Below are 24,018 nucleotides of genomic sequence, written 5' to 3' on the forward strand. Positions count from 1 at the left end.
AGCTATCTCTTCGTAGATGCTTCAGAAGCCGATAACAAAAGCCAGGGCCGCACTAAACAATTCTATGCTGGGCAAAATATGGGACGAAGTGCGAGTGGGCTAAGAGCCACTTGTTTTCAACGACACGACGATAATGGACTTCTCGTGTTGCGCTCTTTTCCACATAAGGTTCAATGCCCTCTTCTGAACGAACTGCACGTTTAATTCGTAGACTAGGTCAGAGGGTTCTCTTAGAACGAACCGGGTCCCTGAAAGCCAATAACAACGTTTCCTTGCTGTTAAATAAATGCAGTGCTTTAAGCTCTTTCGTAATGTGTGCACAAATTCTGCGAAGAAACCCGCCTCACGTTTTCCGTCGGCGACCGACAAAGACATTTCGCCACCTCTCGCGGCTTTCCTTCAAACCGGTCAGACATCCGCCGAAAGAGGAGCCGTTCATAGGCGGTAGCACGTGTAGCGAGCGTCTGCTGAGGTATGTGCATGGTTGATGTGTGCAGTGATTGCAATCGAGTATTTGTTGTTGCTCTGCTCGTGTAGTGGACGACCTCCAAGTAAATGAAATTTCAGTTTTCACTTGCTTTTCAGATGGAAATGGCGATATGAATGTCAATGAAACGAGGGTGCATGAACGTTGGACACTACGATGAGATACACCGAGTAAATTGTGGCCGGAATATTCATTCGCGTGACGAGTACCAAACATGACTCATTAATAACACCCTACACGTTTTAGCTGTGAATGCATGCGTATAAGCCATTCTGCCATAGTTCAGAAGCAATGACTAGACGTATTTCATTCACTACAAAACTGTACAAAAAGCACACTGGTTGCGTGTTCCCCTGTTTGGTGGGTTGTGCACGCGCAAATAATATTGCTAGAAGGCATCAAAGTTTTTCAGTTCAACACTCCTGATGGGCAGTCTTAATCTGTCGAAGCGCTCCCTTTTCAGTTTTTAGAAAAATAATATCCGTACCTCTTTGAATACGTATGGCATTATCTGTTATTTACTATTGTTGCGGTTTTCAGCGTCACTATGAGTGTTATTTTCACTATCTGTTTTGAGATAGGGAGATTAAAGTTATGTGAGAAGGATTATGATAGGATCATATCAGCCATAAAATAATATGAAACGCCAGTTTGGTTTTCAACTCTATTTTAGTTAAAATCAGAACCCAATGCTTCGAGAAGTGTCCCATAAGAGATAGGTCGATCGTTGCTGCTTTTTAGGATACATTAACTGGAAGCGTTTTAGTGCGCTTCCTGCTAAAGGTATTCGCAGGAAGTCGATTCCAGTCACTTGCTGTTTTACTTTGCCTGCTTTCGTTTTGTTTTGTTCCTTTGGTTTAACGTCCCAAAGCGACTCGGACTATGCGAGACGCTATAGTCGAGGGCGCCGAGAATTCAGATCACTGGGGTTTTGTTGCGAAAGTAACACTCTGATAGCCAAAACGATACCTCGAGTGGCCGCAGCTACGCCTTGAAGATGCATAACTACAGTCTCCTCATAAAAAAATCAGTCTGCCATGAAAATTGAATTCACGTTATCCCTATCCCACGGGCAGGAGCGGCCAATTTGGGTCGCTCCTTTCATATGGGAGGGTGATATCAAAATACGCCTACCAGAACCGTTTGCATTCTCGTTACCTCTACAAAACGCTGGCACGCCCATACGGCTTGGTTGAAGCGTGTGGGCTGGTAGCTTACACTCTCGCATCATATCCTTAAAGGATGTGCTTAAGTGTCCTCAATAATGTATCACCTTACACTAATAGGGCATGACAGAGGAATAATGTAGCAGGCAAAAGAAGCTTCCGCGCTTGCTTTCGTAATACCACTAGGGTTAACCAGAGCTAGGCCATAACTAATATTTTTACCATGCAGGGATATCGCACACCACATAGGCGCCTTGCTTTTCGCCTCTATCGCAAAGCGGCCGCCGCAGCCGGGATTCAGTCCCGCATCCTTGGGCACAGTAGTCGAACTCCGTAGCCACTGCCGCGGCGGGCCTATCTTTGTATGCGTTTAAGTACGTGCTCTATACAGATGTCGTGTAGACTGCTTAACTATAATTAAAGCGTTCGAAAAGGACGTCTGCAGCTACGACAACATGCTGTTTTTAGTTTACAAGTGGTAATATTTACGATAATGACTGTGCGGTAACTGTAACACTCGAATGTAGACAGAGAAGGCGAGAATTTACCTCTAGATCGGCTACCCTTGAATGAGAGAAGTAGCCAGAAAGAATGAACTTAAGTGCAGAAAACTGGACAGATTGGATTCCGAGAAGCAGCATTAACTAATGTAGGTCTCAAAAATTCCCGTTCGTATTCTAGTTTCGCATTTCTCACCCAGTCGAAAAGAACTAAAGAACCGTATCAAAAATACGACAAAATTCTCTGCAGTTTTTCTTGAACGTCAGAGCTTTCTGTTGTTCTGTAGTTTCTTCTGTACTATTCTGTTTGTAGCTTGGTTGAATTTTTCTGTTGCAACTAAAGACATTTCTGATGTTACTACAGAAAGGTATGTTGTCACAACAGGTTTCTCGACCAAAACTGCACAGAAATTTTGTGGTACCAACAGAAAATGTTTTTGTACTTTTTTCCCACTGACCAGTGTTAACCGTGTCTCCTGGGATATGTTTCCGGTCGCAGGTTTAGACGTAAAATGACGGCACGCAGTTACCTTATTTAGGAAAGTTACAGACGTGGTTCGTCCCAGTAGGAATAGAAAATATTTACCCGAAAGTATTTTAAAAATGAACCACGAAAATTGAAGAGAAGGACTTTTCATAGAGCCATATAATTCGTTATAGTTTATGAGTGATAAGAGAATCAACTCGTTTGCTTCACCAAGATTTAAAGTATGCAGGCCGTACTTTAGAACACCTGCTGTTAATCGAACGTCGTTTTTACGTTAACTAAATTTATACGGGGAACTGCAAATAGTTACGCCTTATTAGCGTGTAGATACATGGAAGCCATTTTCGTCTCCTCAATTCACTGTAGCCACGTGAGCATCTACTTGCTGCAACTTACGATAGGTCGATAGATTGGACAATCGTGAGCTGAAAATCACGTGTTAAAAAAATAGCATTCGGCATGTCTTTAGTCTGAATAAGATAATATATGGCGGTCGTGGTTTGCAATTGCAAAAATGCACCTGGAGACAACGTTTAAAATTTGCATAGGTAGGTATTTACTCACCACGCATTTTGGGTTTCGAAATGCTTTCAGCTGTATATTTCACGAAACGCTGTGATGCTAGATCCTAGTGAAACATTCGTTTCTTGTTCTCTTTCTTGTTTCCTAGGTTCGTAATCTGAGTTTAAGTTGTCCTCAGAGGTGTTATCTACCTGACCACGAGCTGTGTGATTTGTGGAAACGCCGGAACTGGAAGAAGCTACCACTTCCTGTTCCGCGGTTGCCACCTATTAAATGGCTCGATTGCAAGGAGATAACACTTCTGAAAACGACGCAAACGCAGAATGGCAAGAAGCTACTACTTCCAGTTACAGCACACTAAACGGAAATTGACATTCTTTCTCACGCTTATTCATTGCAATGCGGCCTTATGCTATCAGTTTATGAGAAGGGCTCTGGACAGAAATGTAAAGGCTGGCTTAACAATGCTGTTTGAGGATGTCTGCCTTGCTTGAAAGTATTGAGTAGGTGAGAAAATACAAGGAGGGGAGGGGGGACTAGGTATTTTCGGTTGATGGGTTGGTTGGTTTGTGAGTTTAACGTCCCAAAGCGACTCAGGCTATGAGAGGCCCCGTAGTGAAAGACTCCAGAAATTTCGACAACCTGGGGTTCTTTAACGTGCACTGAAATCGCACAGCACACGGAGGCCACTCCGTTTCCCCAGTCGAAAAATACTACAGGAATTTTCTGTTGTACAACACAAATTTCTGTTGTACGACATAATTTTGCATTGTACGACACAAATTTCTGTTGTACAACTAAACACGGTTTTGTTGTACTACAGGAAAGTACGTTGTACAACAGAGTGCTTTGTTGTACAACCCAAGACTGCTCTGTTGTACTAATGACTGCTGTGTTGTACTACAGACAGGTCTGTTGTACAACAAACCTAAGTAAAACAGAGCGCAACTCTGTTGTACTACAAATTTAGTTGTACAACAAACTGGTCTGTTCTGCACTGCTTATGAATTGCATATTCATAAAGTAAATTTCTGTGTCTGACTCGCATCATCTATATGTATGGTTTGACATATAGATGCAACCTTTTATGGGTGCAATGCTGCTTGCTTACACCCCTTAAAAGGGTCCATCAGTACTTCAATGCACTCTTTCTGGAGGGGGGCAACTTAAAGCAGAAAAAGGATATACATATGTCTATTGGTCATTGAATAATTAATGATGATTGTTGTATGTCCTAATGATCGACCTAAAAATAAATGTCTCTTTGTCATAATTACTGAAATAAGGAGCTTTAGGTAACCGTGATTTCCTTGGCCTTGCACAAATGGAAGGTTGCCCGAAAACAGCACATTTCATTATATGCATGCAGTTGAGAACTATCAGTTCAAATGTCAAAATGTGTGGGTCAGTCTCTATAGGTGTGTATGGTGTGGTACTTGAGAGCTCTTGCCATGCACATGTATTCCATCTCGCAAGGTTAAAATATGTATATTTCAATGAACATGGGAAAAACACTACCAGGGGGCTGTAATTAGGTCTCCAAGCTTATTGTGGTGAATCCATAGCTTTAAGTGGTACTTTGTGACCGTTGTTACTTCTTTACCTGATCAAGTTGAGCATGCTAAATTTTACTTGTACATGTTTTTTGCCCAGTTTATTGTTTGATTTTGGATTATGTACTTCTCGAGAAATTTTATATGGTATGTGACTTGAGAGGCTAAAGTTGAATTGTTAATTGCATCACTTTGTAATTGATTCCTATTTAATACTAACAATTAATATAGTGCATTTGCATTCGATATAAGCTATCCAAAGATGTATGATTTGATATATACAGCAGGATTTTCAATTTTTATTCTTATCATTAAACCAATTACTTGTACTGTTAATAGACCTAACAAATATTTCAGTACAAATATACATGGCATAAGTTATTTAATGATATATAACTTGATGATGTACAAGCACAATGTTTTTCCCAAATAGCTAACAAATCATAATTAAGACCTACAATTAGCCCTCTCAACATAAGCTATTAAATGATATGATATATGACTTCCTATTTCATAGGATGAAATTTATTTATTAAATAGAACCTGCAATAATTCCGGTGAATATTGAGATAAGCTACTCATTCATACGGGATGATTTCATGGCCTGAGCTTCCAATTTTATTCACATTTACCCAATGACACTTCATTAAGGCTTGCAATTAGTCTAGTGCAAATACACTCGACATAAGTTCTCCAGATATATGAATTGATGCAGTGTAATGTCGAATAATAAACACTACTATCTAACTATGAAAATTAATTTTGACGTGCAATAATTCAGCACAATGGTACCCAATGTAAGCCATATATAATGAAACACACAGCTGAATAATGTAAGCTATCGAACAATTTATCATTTCATGCATTTAGTTCATACCTAATCACAATATACAAACAATAACAATTATAATTACAGTGTAGGGTTGGTTTCATTCAAATATACTTGACATAAGCTATTCAGGGATATTTGACTTAGTAATGCAATAAACTCAATGTAGTCACATTTAACCAACTAGCAGTGAGACTTACAATTAGACACTTGCAATTACACTTAACATAAACTATTTGAGATAAACTGTACTCAACATAAGCTGGACAACCACTGCAAATAATTTCGGTATACACATTTTTTTGTCGGCCCCGCAGGGGGCATCTGTTAAAGCAGATGTTTGCGTGTACTGTGCGACACCACGGACCCCGAGCACCCACGCTTAGCCGTGCGTGGCATCGCCGTGTCTGGGGAAAAGGGGATCCTGGTGGTTGAGCCGATGCCGAGTGTTTGGACCTTTAAGGCCCCTCGGCGGAGGCAACACACCACTTTGGCCCACGCTTCCCACAGACGGCACCTCCGGGCTGACCCACCCGGGGGAAATCGGCAGTCGCCTTTTCCTGTCCTCCCCTCCATCTTTCACTTTCCTATCCTCTCTCTTACAACTGTCCTGTCTTCTCTTACCTTCTTCGTTTCTTCCTACTTCCAGGCGGCGAGGGTTAACCTTGTGTGGCTAACCACCCTGCGTTATGCCATATTTGGTTATAGTCGGGGTGTACGGCTGGCGCGGGCAGGTCTGCTTTGCGAGTTCCTGTCCCGTCCCCTCGTTGGGCTCCATGGTGGGTGGCCGCCACCCCGGCTGAACAAAAACTTACTGCATGGCTTCTTCTTTGCTCTCCAATGATCGTTCCCGAAAAAGGGGACGGACCGATGAAACTGCAAACTTCTTTCTAAAGAATGCAAACAGATTCCCACGCTTCCACGTGGTGCACAGTGAAGACCCTCAAAAAACAGCTAGGCAAATATCTCCTTTTGTCGTGACCAAGACATTGACTGAAGCAATAGGCCAAGGATACAATGTCAAAAAACTTCCAAATGGCGACCTACTCTTGGAAATTATGTACCATCATCAAAATGAAAAACTTCCTACAGTAACCAGCTTTGGGGAATGCCCAGTTAATGTCACCAAACACCGCTCTCTAAACATGGTGAGGGGAGTCATTTCAGATGACGACCTAAAGTACCTAAGTGAAGAAGAACTCCTTGAAGGACTAAGAGAACAAAATGTCATCAATGTGTTCAGAATTAAAATCAGACGGGATAACAAAGAGATACCGACCAGGCACTTAGTCCTTACCTTCGAATCGAGCACACTGCCCGAGGCTGTGGAGGTAGGGTACACGAAGATAAAGCTGAAACCGTACATACCTAACCCGCGTCGCTGTTTCAAATGCCAAAGGTATGGCCACGGCTCACAGACTTGCCGAGGCCAACTTACATGTGCGAAGTGTGCCTCCCACGAGCATCCCACTGAGAACTGTGAATCCGAAACGCATCTTTGCATCAACTGTGAGGGCAGCCACGCTGCTTACTCACGAACCTGTCCAACATGGAAACAAGAGAAAGATATCATCACACTAAAAGTCAAAGAAAACCTCACTTACAGGGAAGCACGTAAGAAACTCACGTCCACTCACACCCCAACTTATTCTGTTGTGACGCAAAAGGGGGCGGCGTCACAACAGTCTTTGGAACCTGCCCAGGTGACACACGGTGCACCTAAGGCAGGGACCTCTACGTCCCCGGTGGAAGTAGCTGGGGCTGCTCCACCACCCCCAAAGCAGGCTGCGCGGGCGTCTAGGTCAGCTGGCCCCAAGGTCTCTCCAGTAACGGCGAGATCTACCACAAATGTGTCTGTGCAGTCTGCACAATCGTCCAGCACGTCCGAGGACGCAATGGACACAACAAACGACGACCGTCCGGGGCCGTCAACATCTGACAGGCGACGGAGCTCCTTGGAGCGAACTAGAAAAGAAAAGGCCCGAATCACCGGGCCAGAAAAAACTTAGTCTCTCTACCTTCCTCATATAAAATGGCGTTCTTAGTTCATTGGAACTGTAGAGGACTTTTAAGAAACTACAGCGATATAAAAGACATTCTTGCTTCATTCTTACCCGCAGCACTGTGCGTTCAGGAAACCAATCTCGGTGCTCAGCATAAAAACATACTAAAAAAATATAAAGTTTTTCGCCGCGACCGAGAGCACGTTAGCAGGCTCTCGGGTGGTGTTGCTATCATTGTAAGGAATGATATTGCAGCTAGTGAATACAAACTTGACACTCAGTTTGAAGCAGTGGCAGCCACCTTGCTTACATTTAAAAGAATCACGGTGTGCTGCGTGTATGTTGAGCCACATCGAAAAATAGCTCTCAATGACTTAGAAAACCTTATAAATCAACTACCGGAACCTTATGTGGTAGTTGGTGATTTTAATGCACATTCTCCTTTCTGGGGAAGCGAAAAAATTGATGCGCGAGGCCTAATTATTGAAGATTTTATTCTATCTAACAACATTTGCTTACTAAACGCGGGTAAACCGACCTACTGCTCTCCGAGCACGGGAAAGATGAGTGTTTTAGACCTGTCATTTTGTTCACCTTCTCTCTTTAATGATTTTAAATGGGAAGTTTTAGAGAATCCATATGGGAGTGATCACCTACCAGTACTAATCCGCATGTCATCATCACCAAAAGTCACCCCAAGCAAACCGCGACGATGGAAGCTCCATTTAGCCGACTGGCCACTTTTCGAGTCCAAAGCCAATCTGGAAGAAGTTTTCTCAGAGGAGCTCACTGTAGATGAATTGAATGAAAGGTTTACTAATTGCATAATACGTGCAGCAAAACTAGCTATTCCACAGTCTTCGGGAGTTGTGCATAGCAGTAACAAAGCCTGGTACACGCAAGAATGCCGGGATGCAAAAAAGAAACAAAATAAGGCCTGGGGAACTTTCCGCAGGTACCCAACCCAAGGAAACCTTATAGCATTTAAAAAGGCAAGAGCAGAAGCACGATTTATTCGTCGAAAGGCTGAAAAAGAATCGTGGCAGAGGTATGTAACGTCAATAAATAGCTCAATGACGTCTAAGAAAATGTGGGAACAAGTTCGTAAACTCAGTGGAAACTTTTCCCCGTTTACAATTCCCATCCTCACAGCCCCTGGTGTTCAGACTAGCATAGAAGAACAGGCCAATATACTAGGCGAACATTTCGCACACGTTTCAAGTTCGTCACACTACACAGAAACATTCCTAAAATACAAAAACATAGCTGAGAAACAAAAACTCCCAACAAGTGGTGGCAGAAATGAATCATATAATAGTTTTATTACACTCCAAGAAGTAAAGAACGTCCTTGCTGCTGGAAAACAGACTGCGCCTGGTCCTGACGAAATTCATTACGAAATGCTGGCTCATTTATCCGAATCCTCTGTAGAGGCACTTGTGAAATTCTTTAACAAAATTTGGACTCTGGGTAAACTCCCGGAGGCTTGGAAACAAGCCGTTATTGTTCCGTTTCTGAAACCAGGAAAGCCGCCGACCTCAGCGGGCAGTTACAGACCCATAGCTCTGACCAGCTGTTTAGCAAAATGTTTTGAAAGTGTTTTAAACATCCGACTAACTTTCATCTTAGAATCTCATAAACTTCTTAATGTTCATCAGTGTGGTTTTAAAAAAGGGTGTGCAACGACCGACCACTTAGTGCGTCTTGAAAATACTGTCAGGGAAGCGTTCATACATAAACAAAATTGCCTCGCCGTTTTCTTTGACATGGAAAAGGCATACGATACGACTTGGAGGTTCGGGATCCTACGCGATATAGCAGATTTGGGCATCCGAGGCCGGATGCTAAATGTTCTGAAGGACTTTCTATCAGGTCGTTCATTTCAAGTACGTCTCGGTACCACCTTCTCGAGGAACTTTATTCAAGAGAATGGGGTACCTCAGGGGTGCATTTTAAGTACAACTTTGTTTATTGTAAAAATGAATTCTATCAGCAAGGTAATCCCAAAATCCATTATGTTCTCGCTGTATGTCGACGACCTTCAAATAGCCTGCACATCCTCAAACATATCACTTTGTGAAATACGAGTACAATTAACACTAAATAAACTAGACTCATGGGCTTTTAAAAATGGGTTCAAATTTTCCCCACAGAAAACCGTGGCAGTAATGTTCTCGCTGAAACGAGGTATACAGATCAATCCCAAGTTACACTTAAATGGGATTGAGTTGCCAGTAAAGAGCGAACATAAATTTTTGGGTGTAACGTTCGACAGAAAACTAACATTCCTGCCTCACATAAACATCCTAAAGAGGAAAGCCATAAAATCTCTAAACATACTGAAGGTTCTCTCTCGGAAACACTGGGGGTCTGATAGGGCGTGTCTTCTACATATATATCGATCTGTTGTGCGGTCTAGCTTGGACTACGGGTCCATAGTCTACGGGTCAGCTAGACCATCATACCTAAGGAAATTGGACCCGGTACATAACTTAGGTTTACGCCTTTCTTGTGGCGCTTACAGAACATCCCCTGTTGATAGTCTATATGCAGAGACGAACGAGCCTCCGCTGAAAGATAGAAGGGCTTCACTTACATGTGCTTATGTCCTTAGAATAAGGTCACAGAAAAAACACCTCTGCTATCCAATAGTCTCAACATGCCGCTCACGAGTAATTTTCACAAATAAACCACAAGCGACGAGGCCACTGATAATGCGTTTCGAAAACATTTGCAGTGAGTTAGAAATTCTGGACACCTTGCCCGACACTGCACCAAAAAACAGCCCCCTACCCCCATGGTACAAACTTCCAAATGTCTGCGATCTCACTCTAACACACTTCAACAAAAGCCAAACTCCTAAAGAGCATATAATACAAGAATTTCGCACAATAAAAGAAAAGTACAGTAATTATACAGAGTTTTATACAGATGGATCAAAAACTTCTACTTATGTTGGCTGTGCCGTAGTTGAAGAGAACTGGGAACAAATAATTAGGCTTCCTCAGTGCGCATCAATCTTTACAGCTGAATCCTATGCTATCCTGACAGCTGTAGAAAAAATAGTGAATGAAGGCATTGGGAACAGTGTCATCTACACCGATTCGTTGAGTGTACTGATGGCTTTAAATCACAGAAATGCTGCCATGCCTCTAATCGGTGACATAATACATAATGTAAAAATGATCACGACACAAGGACATAACATAGTGTTCTGTTGGGTCCCTAGTCACGTAGGCATTGACGGCAATGAAAGAGCAGACAAATGTGCTGCACTTGCCCACAACAAATTGATTCAGAAAGTAAACATACCACATAGTGATTGCTTGAAATTAATAAAACATAAACAGATGAATAAATGGCAGTCCAGATGGAACAACCAAGAAAATAATAAGTTGCGTCTCATAAAGCCTGTACTAGGAGAATGGCAATCGAGCACACATCAACAACGTTTTATGGAAGTGATAGTATGCCGTCTTCGTATTGGACATACACATCTAACACATAACTTTCTGCTAATGAAACATAACAAACCGACCTGTGAAGAATGCGACGAGATACTCACTGTAAACCACATTCTAATTACATGCTCAAAACTTGAGGCACTACGGAGAAAACATTTTACTATATTTTACAATCATACCATCCCATTCCATCCCACCTTGCTTTTAGGAGAAAGAGCACTTGTAAACCTAGCATCTGTTCTCAGTTTCCTAGAAGAAGGAAGCTTTTTAAATAAACTATAGATTAAACATATCCATTTCCTCTTTTGCAACCAGAACATACATTAACCTCGCTCTTGGCGCATGATAGCCTTAGTTGCTTATGCGCCATAAAACCCAACACAACAACAACAACAACATTTTTTGTCGACATTACTACCAATCTTCTACTTTTGTAATCAATGACTTTGACTGAGCGATGCATCATGCCACCTTCAGAAAATAATCAGAGCCTCATATTTAACTAAAAACAAAATAGCTTTTTATACTGATATTAAGGTATCGTGCATTCAAATTGGAAGTTGCCACTTGGTGATTTTGCATGTCAGTAAGCGCAATGGTATCCATGCAACACATACCTGCCATGCATTAATGATCGCTTCCAACGAAACGCAGCCGGCGAGGAGATATTTTTGTATTTAATGCAGACTTGTGAAAACGCTCGCGTTTTATTGTCCATTAGACCGCATATTATATATTTCCAGAGTACTGCAATATTTCATTTCAAATAATGTTTTCTTTTCTGCTATTTTTTATCATTTACATCGACAATCTTAAGGTATTTATTTATTTACCATAGCCTTTAACAGCACAGATGTTGCTTATCATTACCATCATCATTTATTTATTTATTTATGTACAACATGCCGTTGGGGGTCCCCAGACGAAAAAGCTGTTCAGAAACAGCTTGAGGGTGCCTGGTGCCCGTACAAAGCATGTCTGGGCATTAGCATCTAAGAAAAAATCACGATTTTTTAGTGTACATGTCAGGATCACAAGAAAAGCATACATAGATCACAAATATTGCTAAAAAGGAAAAGTAACAAAGAAAAGTCAGCCCCAAGAAAATTTTATTATGAACAAATCAGCATCGAAAAAGAAGCCGTCATCAGTTAGGTAACAACGAATTTTCGTATTTGTCTCCGGGTAGCAGTCGTCAAAGAGACACCTTGGTTTAAAATTTGTTTAGTATGATACGCAACACAACATACACTCATATTAAGAAAAAAAATTTAAATACACCTAGAGCGGGTGCAAAATTGTTGAGGACATTATTAATGTCAGTCATCTTAACTGCTATACAACAATTGTACTCGTATGCCCTGCTCAGTCCAACACAGTATTTGGACTCAAAACAGAATGGTAGCGAAGCCTTTTTTTTTTTTGGAGATTGAAACATATTGATTCCAAGATTTGAGAGCAATCGTTTAGGGCATGTATACAAGTATAAAAGGATATTATATCTGGTTTCTCTTTCCTAGACATTTAAGATAAGCGTTTTTGTGTATTTGTAATATAAACGCCGGCCGAGGTATCTCTCACGGCACATGAGTACAGAAAGTTGTTGAACGTTTTGAACTTTCTTTTAAGAACAATGTCATAACAGATGCAACTTTAGGCTTGAGACGCGAAAGTGTACAAACCAGGCGCATAATAAAAAGGGGATCCCTGATTCTACGTATAATACTCACAATGAATCCACATATTGAGGAAGCAGAATTAACGATATAGTTAACAAGTTCATGAAATGTGATTTATTGCAGGTAGCTTTCAAACAAGGCACAGAAAATAAACATTAAATCTTAAAGCTTAAAGTTTTTGATTAGTAAGAAGTGATTCACTAAAACTGAAAGCTTTAGAGATATCGAATAATACACAGTCAACTTTCTCTTATTTCGTAAGTACTTGAGTAAAGTGCGAGAGTAAAGTAAAATTCAATGTATCTTTCTTTCGCAAAGCCATGCTGAAAAGAGGGTACCTTTTGCACAAAGTATAAGGGAAGTGGCTTTCGAAGGACAAATTCCAACTTTTTCTCAAAAGCAGGATTCGAGGAATCTGGTCGATTGTTTTTAACCTGAAGGAACATGCCACTCTTATGCACCGGAACCACCACAGAGATATTCCAGGTCTTCGCGAATACCATTTGCGATAAGCATAGGCTTGAAATATACACCACAACATTAACAAGGAACACACCGCAGCATTTCAAAATGAAAGGCGGCAGGCTGTCATGGCTAACGGAGAGTTTTGATTTCAACAGACGAAATGCTTGGGAGAAATGCGATGAAATCGACAATAATGAAATGAAGTCTTCTACGAGCTCCTCGCAAACGTTTCTCGTAATTCTGGGAGTTAGACAGTATAGATGTGAAAAGTGATCGGAGAACGCCTGCGCAACAAAACAAGGTTCAGACGCTAATGGACAGAATAATCGATTACTCCAGCGGTTGTGAATTGCGACCTAAAGTTACTCAGCACATATTGTCAAGCAACTTCGGGTAATCGTTCTTATGTGCATGAACGCACTGTTATATTTATGCTTATCGCGCAGATGCTCTATAGAACATGACCGAGAATACTCTCAAATGTTGCCGGCATGCTGAAACTTTTCCACGTCCCATTAGGTAGTTTAACAAAACGTAATAAGTAAATCAACCATTTCTTAGCAATATAAATAATCTTGGTTGCGAGCAATCAAATATATGGCGTTGCACTAAAGTGCGAGTAGTGTCTTCCGATCAAACCACACCGAGCAGAATTTTCAAATCACTAGTTGCCCTAACATTTTACACCTGAAGTATTGATGAGTGCTGTCATGGGCACATATCTCTCTCTTGTCTTATCACGGCTCGTGTGCATACGGATTTAATACGAACGGAAACATGTGGAACGTTATCTATATATAATGAAAGTTTAAGCATGGGTGGCAAGAGTAGTGATTTGTAGCAAGAGCTGCACTGGGCTACCAGTCGAGCATTTAGAGGGGGCCAGTTGTGCGTGCGCATGCGCCGATACCAGGGTAACAGGAGAGACCTCACATGGACGCCGCCCGCTTCGTCGACCCTCTATCACCCATATAAATGGCGGAGATGGAACATGCAGCGATAACACAACGTTTGCCATGGACGCATAGAAAGAAATTCCAATCACTGTAAATCGCGATATAGATAAGACATGATTAACTCTTCCGATCCTGACGTTGTCACCTGGCACAAGACTACATAATAGGGAACTGCTATAGCACTTGTATACCAAAGAGCCTCTACCAAAACGAAATACTCTATAGGCAAAATTGAGACCGCTGCATCCTAATTCACAGATCATCGGGCAGTCTTTTTTCTAGCAAAAGGAATGAATGATGTGCATACTCTAATGTACCTCATTGGTGAACATACAGTGACCACAACAAGCTCAGTCAAGTAAACGTAGTGCCTCTCTTTACGTATGTCATCCCATAGCCAAATTAAATCTCTGCCAGTGTTTTTGTTATGCTATCGTAACAGCTTTCTTCTGGGCACAGCTCCTCTGCCGTCTAAATCATAGCAAAGCTGATAAAGTAAGCAGACAACAAATGAGGCGGAGGCTAGTTGGTGGCTCATGTTGTATAGAACAGCCCAGTTGATAAGGACAAATATTGAAGACGACATTTATTGGCAGATGTTTGCAAGAATATATTCGTCGCTTGACGCGTGCACCAGAAGGAAAAAGATGTGATGCTTATGCAGAAAACCATATCTGATTATCTTTTTTTACGTCTTGCCAAAAACGCCAGCTTTTTTGCCGATAACGCCATGCAAGGGATGATAACACAACGGTGTCCAAGTGCACATATTCGTTTAGCTTCAATTATTTCCCTTGCGATAAGATATTTGCATTTTTGTAGGCCCTGACATTATCGAACCGAGGTTTCCACCATTTTTCACATTTCTTCGTGTATTTCGTAGACAGCGAAGCGAGATGGAATTATGCTCTTTAAAATTAGTCAAAACCTTTTTATGTTCTCTTCATCTATCATTCTGGGACCATCCAGTTTGCCCGACATACAACTTCCCCCGTGATAGTAGAATCTCGTATATCAGCCCCTAAGTGCAATCAACAGATCTGTATTTGTGCTGAAAAAAAAATGGGTGCAATGATCATTGCACTGATCGCACCCTTCCAAAATACTTTCGCATTTGGTGCACGTGAAATAGATCAAGGAATAGATTCTTTGTAAGGAGCCGGAAAAGGTGCAAAGAAATAAGGAGCGGTACGTGGCCAAGATGAGAACAATGCCGCGGAGGCGCTTTTCCGTAGTGTTCCACGGCGTATTTGCTCAAGCCCGTCGGTGATACTGCATGCACATACCAGAGAAAATGTTTGCTAAACGACGGCCGATTTCGTCAGTTATCTTCGCTCTCTACCTATGTGGCACGTATGTAGACATCCAGGATAAGACCCCTATCTACATTCTTCGCCAAGGTTTATATTTTTGTCTCTGTTTTGACACACATGAGTCTTACACTGATAAAAACGTTCTGGCCATTCCACTCCCTGCAGGGGGCGTTGGCTCGTGGCCGCTTTTTTGACGCGGAAAGCGTTACCTCCCTGCTCCCTGCGCGTACACTAACTGCGGAGCTTTCAGCAAGGTGAGGTACTACTCCTTCCTAGCATTTAGACTACTGCGCAAAACTTTGCTGTGCCCAGTATACATTTATATTTCATTGTGCGGACCGAACGCATTCTGGCGTCTATACCAATACGGAAAGCAGAGCTAACAGAATGTTCACCTTTCAGGAATTGTTTCCGTGTTCTAATAAATTCAGTGAAGCACTGCCGAAGTTTATAAATAGTCAATATTAGGGTGCTCCCATTCGCTACGGAATCTGCCAAGGTGCTAAAGACGAGCGTGTTCCTTCCCTTAACCCTCCAATAATTTAGAACATCAGCAGTGCTCTGAATGTTCTAGTTCAATGTTCGAAAGTATGTCTGGTGACCAGCGGGTTCTAAGAAAACTTGGGTAGCATATTGCTGTCAGTCAGAAATATAAGAGGATTATTTCGCCTATACTGGTTAACACATGACTGCGAAGCATAGTGAGGTATGGCGATGCCCTCCTAGAGGCTGGACTCGGTATTATGTAGGCGCTAGATTCACTGACCATCGCAGCCTCGTGCAGCATGTATGTAGCATTCCGATTCAAAGCCTCGAGTGCGCTTTGAACAGCTACTCACATCAGTGCTTATAGCTCAGCCTCTGGCTTAGAGAGGCGCTGTCGAACGTAAGCACGCTGCAGTAGGAAGGATTTTTCGTTTCCAATGCGTCTAATTTTAAATACCACGATGCATAAACCGATGGTCAGTGTGACGATAAAGCAGACTGTTCCAACGTTATGACTCCATTTACTGAACTGTGTGTTTCACAGCGCCTGTTTTCGTCCTCCCCAAATTATATTTCATTCACGTAGTTGTTAGCTAGTAATCTTTGTAAAAATGCACACAAGATTGCTAGACAAGTAATATTTACAGTGTTCATTTTTAATTTAGCAGTGTATAAGAAAGTGACTCAGATACATGTACGCTGCAATATATTACAGCTCAAATGAGCTAGATAGTGTCTTTCGAGAAGCCGGTTAACGCCACGCGCAATGCTAATTTATACCGAGGTAAAGGCTTATGCATGATCGTGATACATAATTCAATCGGGTGCACATAATTATGTTAATAATATCGAAGGTTTCTCTCCTCTGCGTAACGAGCTAAGGCATGTCACGAGTTTCATTTCTTGCCTCAATTCTGAAATGCATCTCTGCTCCCTGTGCTATTTCGGGTTGTCAAAAGCCCCCTTTCGCGAGTGTCATTTGGAAGCACAGAATAAACAAAACAATGTTTCCTGGAAATGTGCTCTTTGGAAAAAATTTTGAGGTTTGAACACATTGTCCCCTTTTTAACGCGCAGGCATCCCACTCTCCCACTGAGTTGTTGTTTCTCTGGTAAGATATATAAGTGACTAGAAAACACGGAATGTTTGGAAAATGGCATGTTAACTAATTTAACGAGCGAAATCTACACACATGCGCCCACTTGACTGCTGTATTCCGGCGGTGTGTTCAGCAGTTCAGTAGCGACATCTGGCATTTAGTTTGGGTTTAGTGAAGCATATCGCAGTATATATAGATATATAGCGTAACTATACGAGAGTGACTTGAGAGTTTTTTCGTTACCACAAACGCGACGCGTACGCAGTCAATCGCACTGGCAGAATACGCGTCCATAACGCTTGCAATATATCTACAAGGTTTTAGAGCGCAGCATCTCCTTGGCGCCCGTATCTGCGTTTCGTGTCGTCGTTGCCGTCAGCATCGCTGTTTTCCCTCGTAACCAGCTCAGTAGCCGGGGTGGTAATGGTTACAAACATTTATTTACTCTTTGTACAGGCAGTTGTTTGGACCCTCCGCCCCCCTGGGCAGCGCGCGCTCCTGCCTCCACCGTTTGCCGCTGCGTGTACCCCCACCCCTCCCCTCGTGTTCTCCGGTTGTTTCAACTGCATTTCAATCCTCCTTCTCACCATCATGATCATCATCATTTATCATACATTTAAAGCACCGTGTCGCATATCACACAAGGGGGCTGTAACACAGAAACATAACAAAAAATTGGTGGTCAAAATTGAAGCATAAACAGTCAAAAGGCTAAGTACACAACCGCACATCAACTGATAGAGGCGCTGTAACCAAAGAAGGAGATAGCGACTATTTATGACGTAACACGACAAGTCACTCAATCTTTTAATCTAACGGAATCCCGTTCATTTACACGTTCAGGAAGTTCCCCTCTTGAATTGCGACTGCCAGGAAAGTTTTGTAAAAAGCGTTAGTAGATCCATGTAAGGGCTTGATGCTTGTGGTGCTCAACAGACAAGTACACGCAAGTCACGTCATACCTTCCCGGCTTGACAAGTTGTCTCTTTGTAAATTGTACTTTGTTTTCAATTTGCTCCAAAATAAATTTTATTTTCAGTAGTATTGTACAATGCATATTTCTTCAATGTCCAGGGCGATCCACTTCTAGCTATAACACGGCCACTGCTTTCAAAGCATCATTGTGTCCGACCCGGCCATTCCATAAAGCTAGGTGGCAGGCCGTGTGAAGCATCACCTCCGCGTCCCACTCTGCATATATCGCTGTGCTTCGATAAGCGCCGGCATCCGACGCAATGCTGCTTTGAAAGCAGTAACCGTGTTATAGCTAGAAGTGGATCACCATGTACGCCTTCGGAGCTTTACACATGGAGGGGCCGGGGCGTGGAGGTTCTATATCACACAGGAATTTCTTTTCCCCTGTCTTAAGTTAGCTAAGCAATTCATATTTTTTTTGTATCTTGTCTTCTCCGAATGTTACCCACTTTTACTTTTCAAGGAAAGAATATATAAGGCGCCCTTTTTGACACCACGCTTAACAACGGGACGCACACCTAGAGCGCATACCTGTTTGCAAATATTGCTCCACTAAAGATGGATGCGGGATCTAATTTCGGCCTTGACGGCCTTACAGGCAATAAACAAGGCGCCCCTGTGTTGTGCGATGTCAGTGCACGTTAAAGAGCCCCAGGCGGCCGACATTTCCGCAGTCCTCCACTACGGCGTTTCACATTGCCCAAGTCGTTTCGGGACGTTAAACCCCCCAAACCACAATTTAAAGGGAGTTCCAAGGCATGGATTGCGTGCTCCTTTTAGTTCTTCCAAACTGAGTAACAAGATATAGCACTCGGATTGGGCAGACTGATTTGTCTATTTTGTCGTCGCGTTTGCTTGCAGCCATTCAATGACAAAACGCTTCAGCATGGAAAGCGTTAAGATAATCCGCCTACTACAAAACTTCCAAAACATTCGAATTTAGCATTTTATTGATTACAATTTTCTTTATATTGCAGGCAGATATAGACTGCAATGGACGCTGAGTCATACCGAGACATAGAAGGCGTTTGGCTCCACAAGGCCTTTCGCGAAGAGAACATCCGCTCTGCCATACAGTACAAGCCCCGGGACGGCGACTTGTTCATAGTAACATACCCCAAGTGCGGCACCACGTGGGCACAGTTTATTGTTTGGAACATCTTGACGCGGGCGAAGCCCCCTTCCAGCATTGCAGAGTTCGGTATAATGAGCCCGTTCATCGACATGATCGGAGCCAAAGCCGCTGAGAATCCGTCTCGAATCGGCCCCGTAATGACTCATCTGCCACCTTCGGTTCTCCTGCCGGTTGAGCGAGCGAAGTACATCTACGTGGCGAGAAACCCGTATGACTGCGCTGTGTCCTTCTTCCACTTCATCAAAGGGTTCACGCCGAAGACTGTCACAGACATCTCCTTCGACAAGTTCCTCGACATGTTCCTGTCGGGAAAGGTGAGCGCTAGTTTTTTTTTTCTTTTTTTCTAGTGAAAACAGTGCGAGAGGCTCTATGTCAGTATTCTTAAATGAAGACTTAGCGTGTTCATATTTGGAGGTGCTCTATGTCAGTATACTTAAATGGAGGTTTAGCATAGCGTGTTCATATTTTTAACATACCCGAGGTATGTGCATGCGAAGTGAGTGACCCTTGTCCCACTTTGTTTCTTAGATTTTAATGCAAGCGCGGAAGGCCTCTTAAATTAGCATAGTTTGACACGCTTATTGGATATGCGTTTTCCCTCAGAGTCTGTTCAAAAGTTTGATATATGCGCTTTTTGCGTATGTCGAAATATCGTGAAAACTGAGGCGGAAGATTGCTAACAGCACGTCCTTAGCAGAGTTTTGTTCCCTTATTGCAGATGAATTATACCTGCTGCAGTAACAAATGTGTTCCTTATTTTTATGCTTCCTTGTTCTCTTAGTATTTTTACTTGCCTGTTGTGCCTGATTCAAGTTGTGAATTCATTATTGTCGACCTTTGTCACCGGCAACTGCCTTCTGTAACGTCATGGATACCATCTATAAAGCATTGTCGCTTGGTGACAGGCAGGACAAAAATTCTAGTAGAATAAATGCTTCATGCTCTCTACGTAAAAAAGAAAACAAAAAGCGTACTATTTATCTCGGGTTTTGTATTTGAGAGCCCAGCCAACCTCTTAAACCAGCATGTGTCTCTCAATTTTGGATGCCAGATAAAAAATTGTTACTACGTTGTCCAGTAACCTGTAGGTAGTAGAGCAGAGCTAATTCGTTGCTGTAGTTTGAGATAAAACAGTTTTTGAGACGCCACAATCACGTAACAAAAACTTGCAATTTCAACTGTCGAACACGTATGGCACACTTTTATGGCTAATTTTGCTTTTCAGCCAGCCTTTTGAACTGTATTTCTTTCTCAATTCAGTGCCGAAATGGTTCGTGAAAAAAAAAAATTTTCTTTTTTTTGCCATTCGTTAGATTCTTTATGGTGACTACTTCGACCACCTGCTGCCGTGGTATGAACGTCGAGCCGAAAAAAATGTCCTGTTCTTAACATACGAGGACCTGAAGAAAGACACAAGAGAGCAGGTGATTTGTATTGCTGACTTCCTCGGAGAAGAACACGGCTCAGCTCTCAGAGAGGACGTGGAGTTGCTGCAAAAAGTTCTAGATCTATCCAGCCTTGACTGCATGAGGGACTTCTTCAAGGACTCGCCTCAAGAGAGAATCAAAAAAATTAGCGATGCCTTATCCGAGACCTCGAACTCGACCATACCCTTCCACAGTAGTCCAGAAAGCAACATCGAAAAACATGAGGGCGCCGGCTTTGTAAGGAAAGGAATTGTCGGCGACTGGAAAAATTACTTTACACCTGATCAGCTAGAAAGGACTAAAGCTTGGATTGCGAAAAAAGCATCCGCCAGTAACGTCATGAGCCTGTGGAAAGATGTTGACCTTCCCTGATTGGTTTTTAGCGTTTAGAAAATGCCTATATGTGCGAAATTACGTTTTTCTTGTTTTTTGAATTGCAGCAAATGTACTGCGTTTGACAGATTACTGGATTAACCATTCATTGGACCCTTACATCTACCAAACTGTACTTGCAGGGTCGTTTCCGAAATGTCTAAATTACTCAACCTCGTATTGTTAGCTTTTTCCACTAATGCAAATTTCTGTAATTTGCAATAATTTTGTCGCAAACATGGCGTGCACCAGGTAGAATACAAATACGTCTAATGCTCATGAATCCCCATGTTTGCTCAAAATAAACTGTTGCCTACTGCCTTCTTCTCCAAGTTTGATTTCCTTTTATAGGGTTCACTTCCGAAACACCCCATGTTAGGAAAATGGCCACATTATCCCAATGACTGCCAATGACTGCTGACCTCAAAGATGCTGTTTCTATCTCGGCCGCGCAGTTTGCTTTTCCCTGAACGCGAAAAGCAATTAATTCCTTGTACTGTGCGATATAAGTGGATGCTGAAGAACCCCAGGTGGTCGAGCTGTCCAGAATTCCATATCGCTAATCGTGTGAAAGTTCAACCATAAAACCAAACTTAACTTTGGCTTCGGTTCAGAAATGATAAATCACATGCAGCACCGAAAGATACGTTCCCTTGCCAACGTGATACTTGAAAGTGCCGGCTTTGCGACCTTAAACCTTTACGAAGCGCATATTTCATTTCAAAAGCTCTTTCCACAACTACGAAAGATAATTTGGTGTAACCAGGATGGCATGAATTACATAATTGTTCTATTGTAATTCTGCCGCGGATGGCCGGATGGGGGACAGGAACATATTCATTTAGCGGGTGTTACCGTGATTGGGCTGCGCAGCCCATACACTTCGCAGTTCTTCAAAAACGCCTGTAAAACGGAGTATATTGCGTAACAAACGGTTCCAAATAGCGTAAGGGTCATCAACAGCACGCTCGGCTGTCCCATGTTTGTTTTTCTGTAGTCAAAAGTTACTTATGACGCGCTGTGGCCAAGCCCAATATCAGTATGTCGTTTCAGCTTGCTTGCGCTCTCTGACAGCAGCTGGTCTATCAATCATGCTTTGCAGTTGGGGTTAGAGGCGAGAATACTGCTTTTGCAGGTGCTGTGTGCAACTTGAAGTGTGGTGTGCACAATCATTACCAACTCATCAAGAGCATCAGTCCTACAGCTTGAATTTCAGGACGCAGGCCTCTTCTGCCTAATTCCTAACGGTGCACTGCTCCTATCTGCGGTCATCTTCTTCAGGGTAACTTCCCAGTTTCCTCTTCAAATGATTCTTCCTCTGTCCTTCCCTGCGACGCTTGCAGTGTTTTGAAATGTATTTCATTACCTGCGGAAGGCTCGATATTTCTTTTCGGTATTAGAGGTCTTGTACAGGCCCAATTCATCCCACGGAGCTTGCGTAAACTCTGTAGACAAGTAGGTCTTTGGGCGTTGGCAAGGTATTCACGATTATGTTAAGGCTATTTGGAAGGCTTAAATGCGTCTTCAGGGTCTCCGGGGTTATCGTATCTTACTTGGACATCGCGAAAAATATTGTTGTAATTGAGATCTTCAGGCATTGGAAAGGTTGTCGTGATTATATTAGATCGGCAGCGATTGTGTGGAAGGTTTAATTGCGCCTCTAGGGGTTGCGGGCTTATTGTACCTTACTTGGACATCGCGAAAAATGTTGTAATTGTCGAAAATCATATTTATTGTAAAGATAACGAAGTGGGTTTCTATTTGCAGAGTTTCGGAGGGCACAGCTGGGGTCCCATGCCATTCGGCTCGCTTTTTATATGCAAACTAAAAACAACTTAAACACCTAAAATATATATGCTGGTTACGCGATCCTTTTACTCCGTATTGCATACAAAGGGAGGAATGCCAGTGGCTGTACAGTTCGAAGTTCTTTTCGCATTAAAAAATGACACCTGTGTGCATAGAAGGTGAAAGGTAATATAATTTTTCCGGTCAGCTTCAGCGACCTAACCACATAGCGGACGTTAAGATGGTAATCACTTTTAGCGCTATCGCGCTTGTCATAATGCCATAAAACTAAGTTCATGCCCAGGAACGTCATCACGGAAGGAGCTCGTGGCTTGCGTTCATAAAGATTCGGTCCAGAATTTGGCCCGCGTGTAAACATAACTAGCAACTCCGTGTTAACACTCTGCCACATCGCCGCTGCGTATGTCCTGCGCTATGTTGAAGGCCACTGAGTCAAATAAGTATTGGCGAGTACGAAACGTAGCATGGCGTTTCACGCTCAAAAGTTCGAAATGTCCCTGAACAATGCAGAAATAAGAACGGAATGCACCCAATTCTTACTTTAGGGCAAAGCCACTACGATTTAGGTCTCGCTTCCGGTTTTGAGTATTTTTTATTAATTTTAATAATAAATATTTATAATGAAAATCGTTATTTTTATTATTTATTTTTGTGTGTGGCGATTACTCCTCATATGTGTGTGCTTGTGCGTGCGTCTGTGCGTGTATGCAAGTGTGTGTTTGTCTGTGTACTGTCGCAGATCTGGGCCCGTATTCCGAGTTTGCGTCGTTATCGAAAGGGTCGCTATCTCCCCGACCTCGAGTCATGTGATTGTTGGAAACGCAGGAACACGTCACATTTTCCGGTTCCGTAGTGGCAACACCCGGTTCTGGTGTTTCGATCAATCAGACGACTCGAGTTCACGTGAAATAGCGACACTTCGATAACGACGCAAACTCGGAATACGGGCCTTAGATGGTCATTTGTCGAAGTGGCAGCAAATTTTTAAAACGAAGCGAATCTAATTGTTTCGTTTTCTCGTCGAAGGTACCTCACACGAACCCGCTCAGTCATCGCAGAGTATCTACGAATTGAAGAATAGTTTGTGCATTCCGACATCCTGCAGCCTGCTCCAATGCTCGCTAATAAGACGGCTGAAAAAAGGTTCCCACAGGGATGATTTCTAAACCAAGCGCCACAATAGATGCGTCACTACTGACGCCATCTACACCCCTCACCGGCCGTCGGCCGCGAGCTCTTCCGGTTTCTATACATGGTGTTGGTCTAAATACATGCCAAACTAGCCTCAAGC

General features: G+C 42.5%; 1 protein-coding gene across 2 annotated transcripts; it reads left to right on the plus strand.

Moving 5' to 3' along the window:
- The first annotated feature begins 418 nt into the window (after nucleotides 1–418).
- LOC146176399 (sulfotransferase ssu-1-like) lies at nucleotides 419–21,229 on the plus strand. Of its 2 annotated transcripts, none has more exons than XM_084580964.1 (3): nucleotides 419–472; nucleotides 18,962–19,433; nucleotides 20,433–21,229. In XM_084580964.1, exons 2-3 carry the CDS (start codon nucleotides 18,978–18,980, stop codon nucleotides 20,916–20,918), a joined length of 942 nt encoding a protein of 313 aa, XP_084437090.1. In that variant the 5' UTR covers nucleotides 419–472; nucleotides 18,962–18,977; the 3' UTR covers nucleotides 20,919–21,229. The 2 variants fall into 2 exon arrangements, with proteins under 2 accessions (XP_084437090.1, XP_084437088.1); XM_084580962.1 differs by lacking the exon at nucleotides 419–472 and adding an exon at nucleotides 15,571–15,678.
- Nucleotides 21,230–24,018: the final 2,789 nt, after the last annotated feature.

This window comes from Amblyomma maculatum, chromosome 10, assembly GCF_055883805.1.
Source record: "Amblyomma maculatum isolate TAMU_Amacu chromosome 10, ASM5588380v1, whole genome shotgun sequence".
Classification (NCBI taxonomy): domain Eukaryota; kingdom Metazoa; phylum Arthropoda; class Arachnida; order Ixodida; family Ixodidae; genus Amblyomma; species Amblyomma maculatum.

Bases quoted from the DNA above. Each gene is read 5' to 3' on its own strand.
- LOC146176399 (XM_084580964.1), top strand. From the start codon at position 18,978: ATGGACGCTGAGTCATACCGAGACATAGAAGGCGTTTGGCTCCACAAG. The intron at 19,434-20,432 runs GTGAGCGCTAGT...GCCATTCGTTAG, and splicing joins ACATGTTCCTGTCGGGAAAG to ATTCTTTATGGTGACTACTT.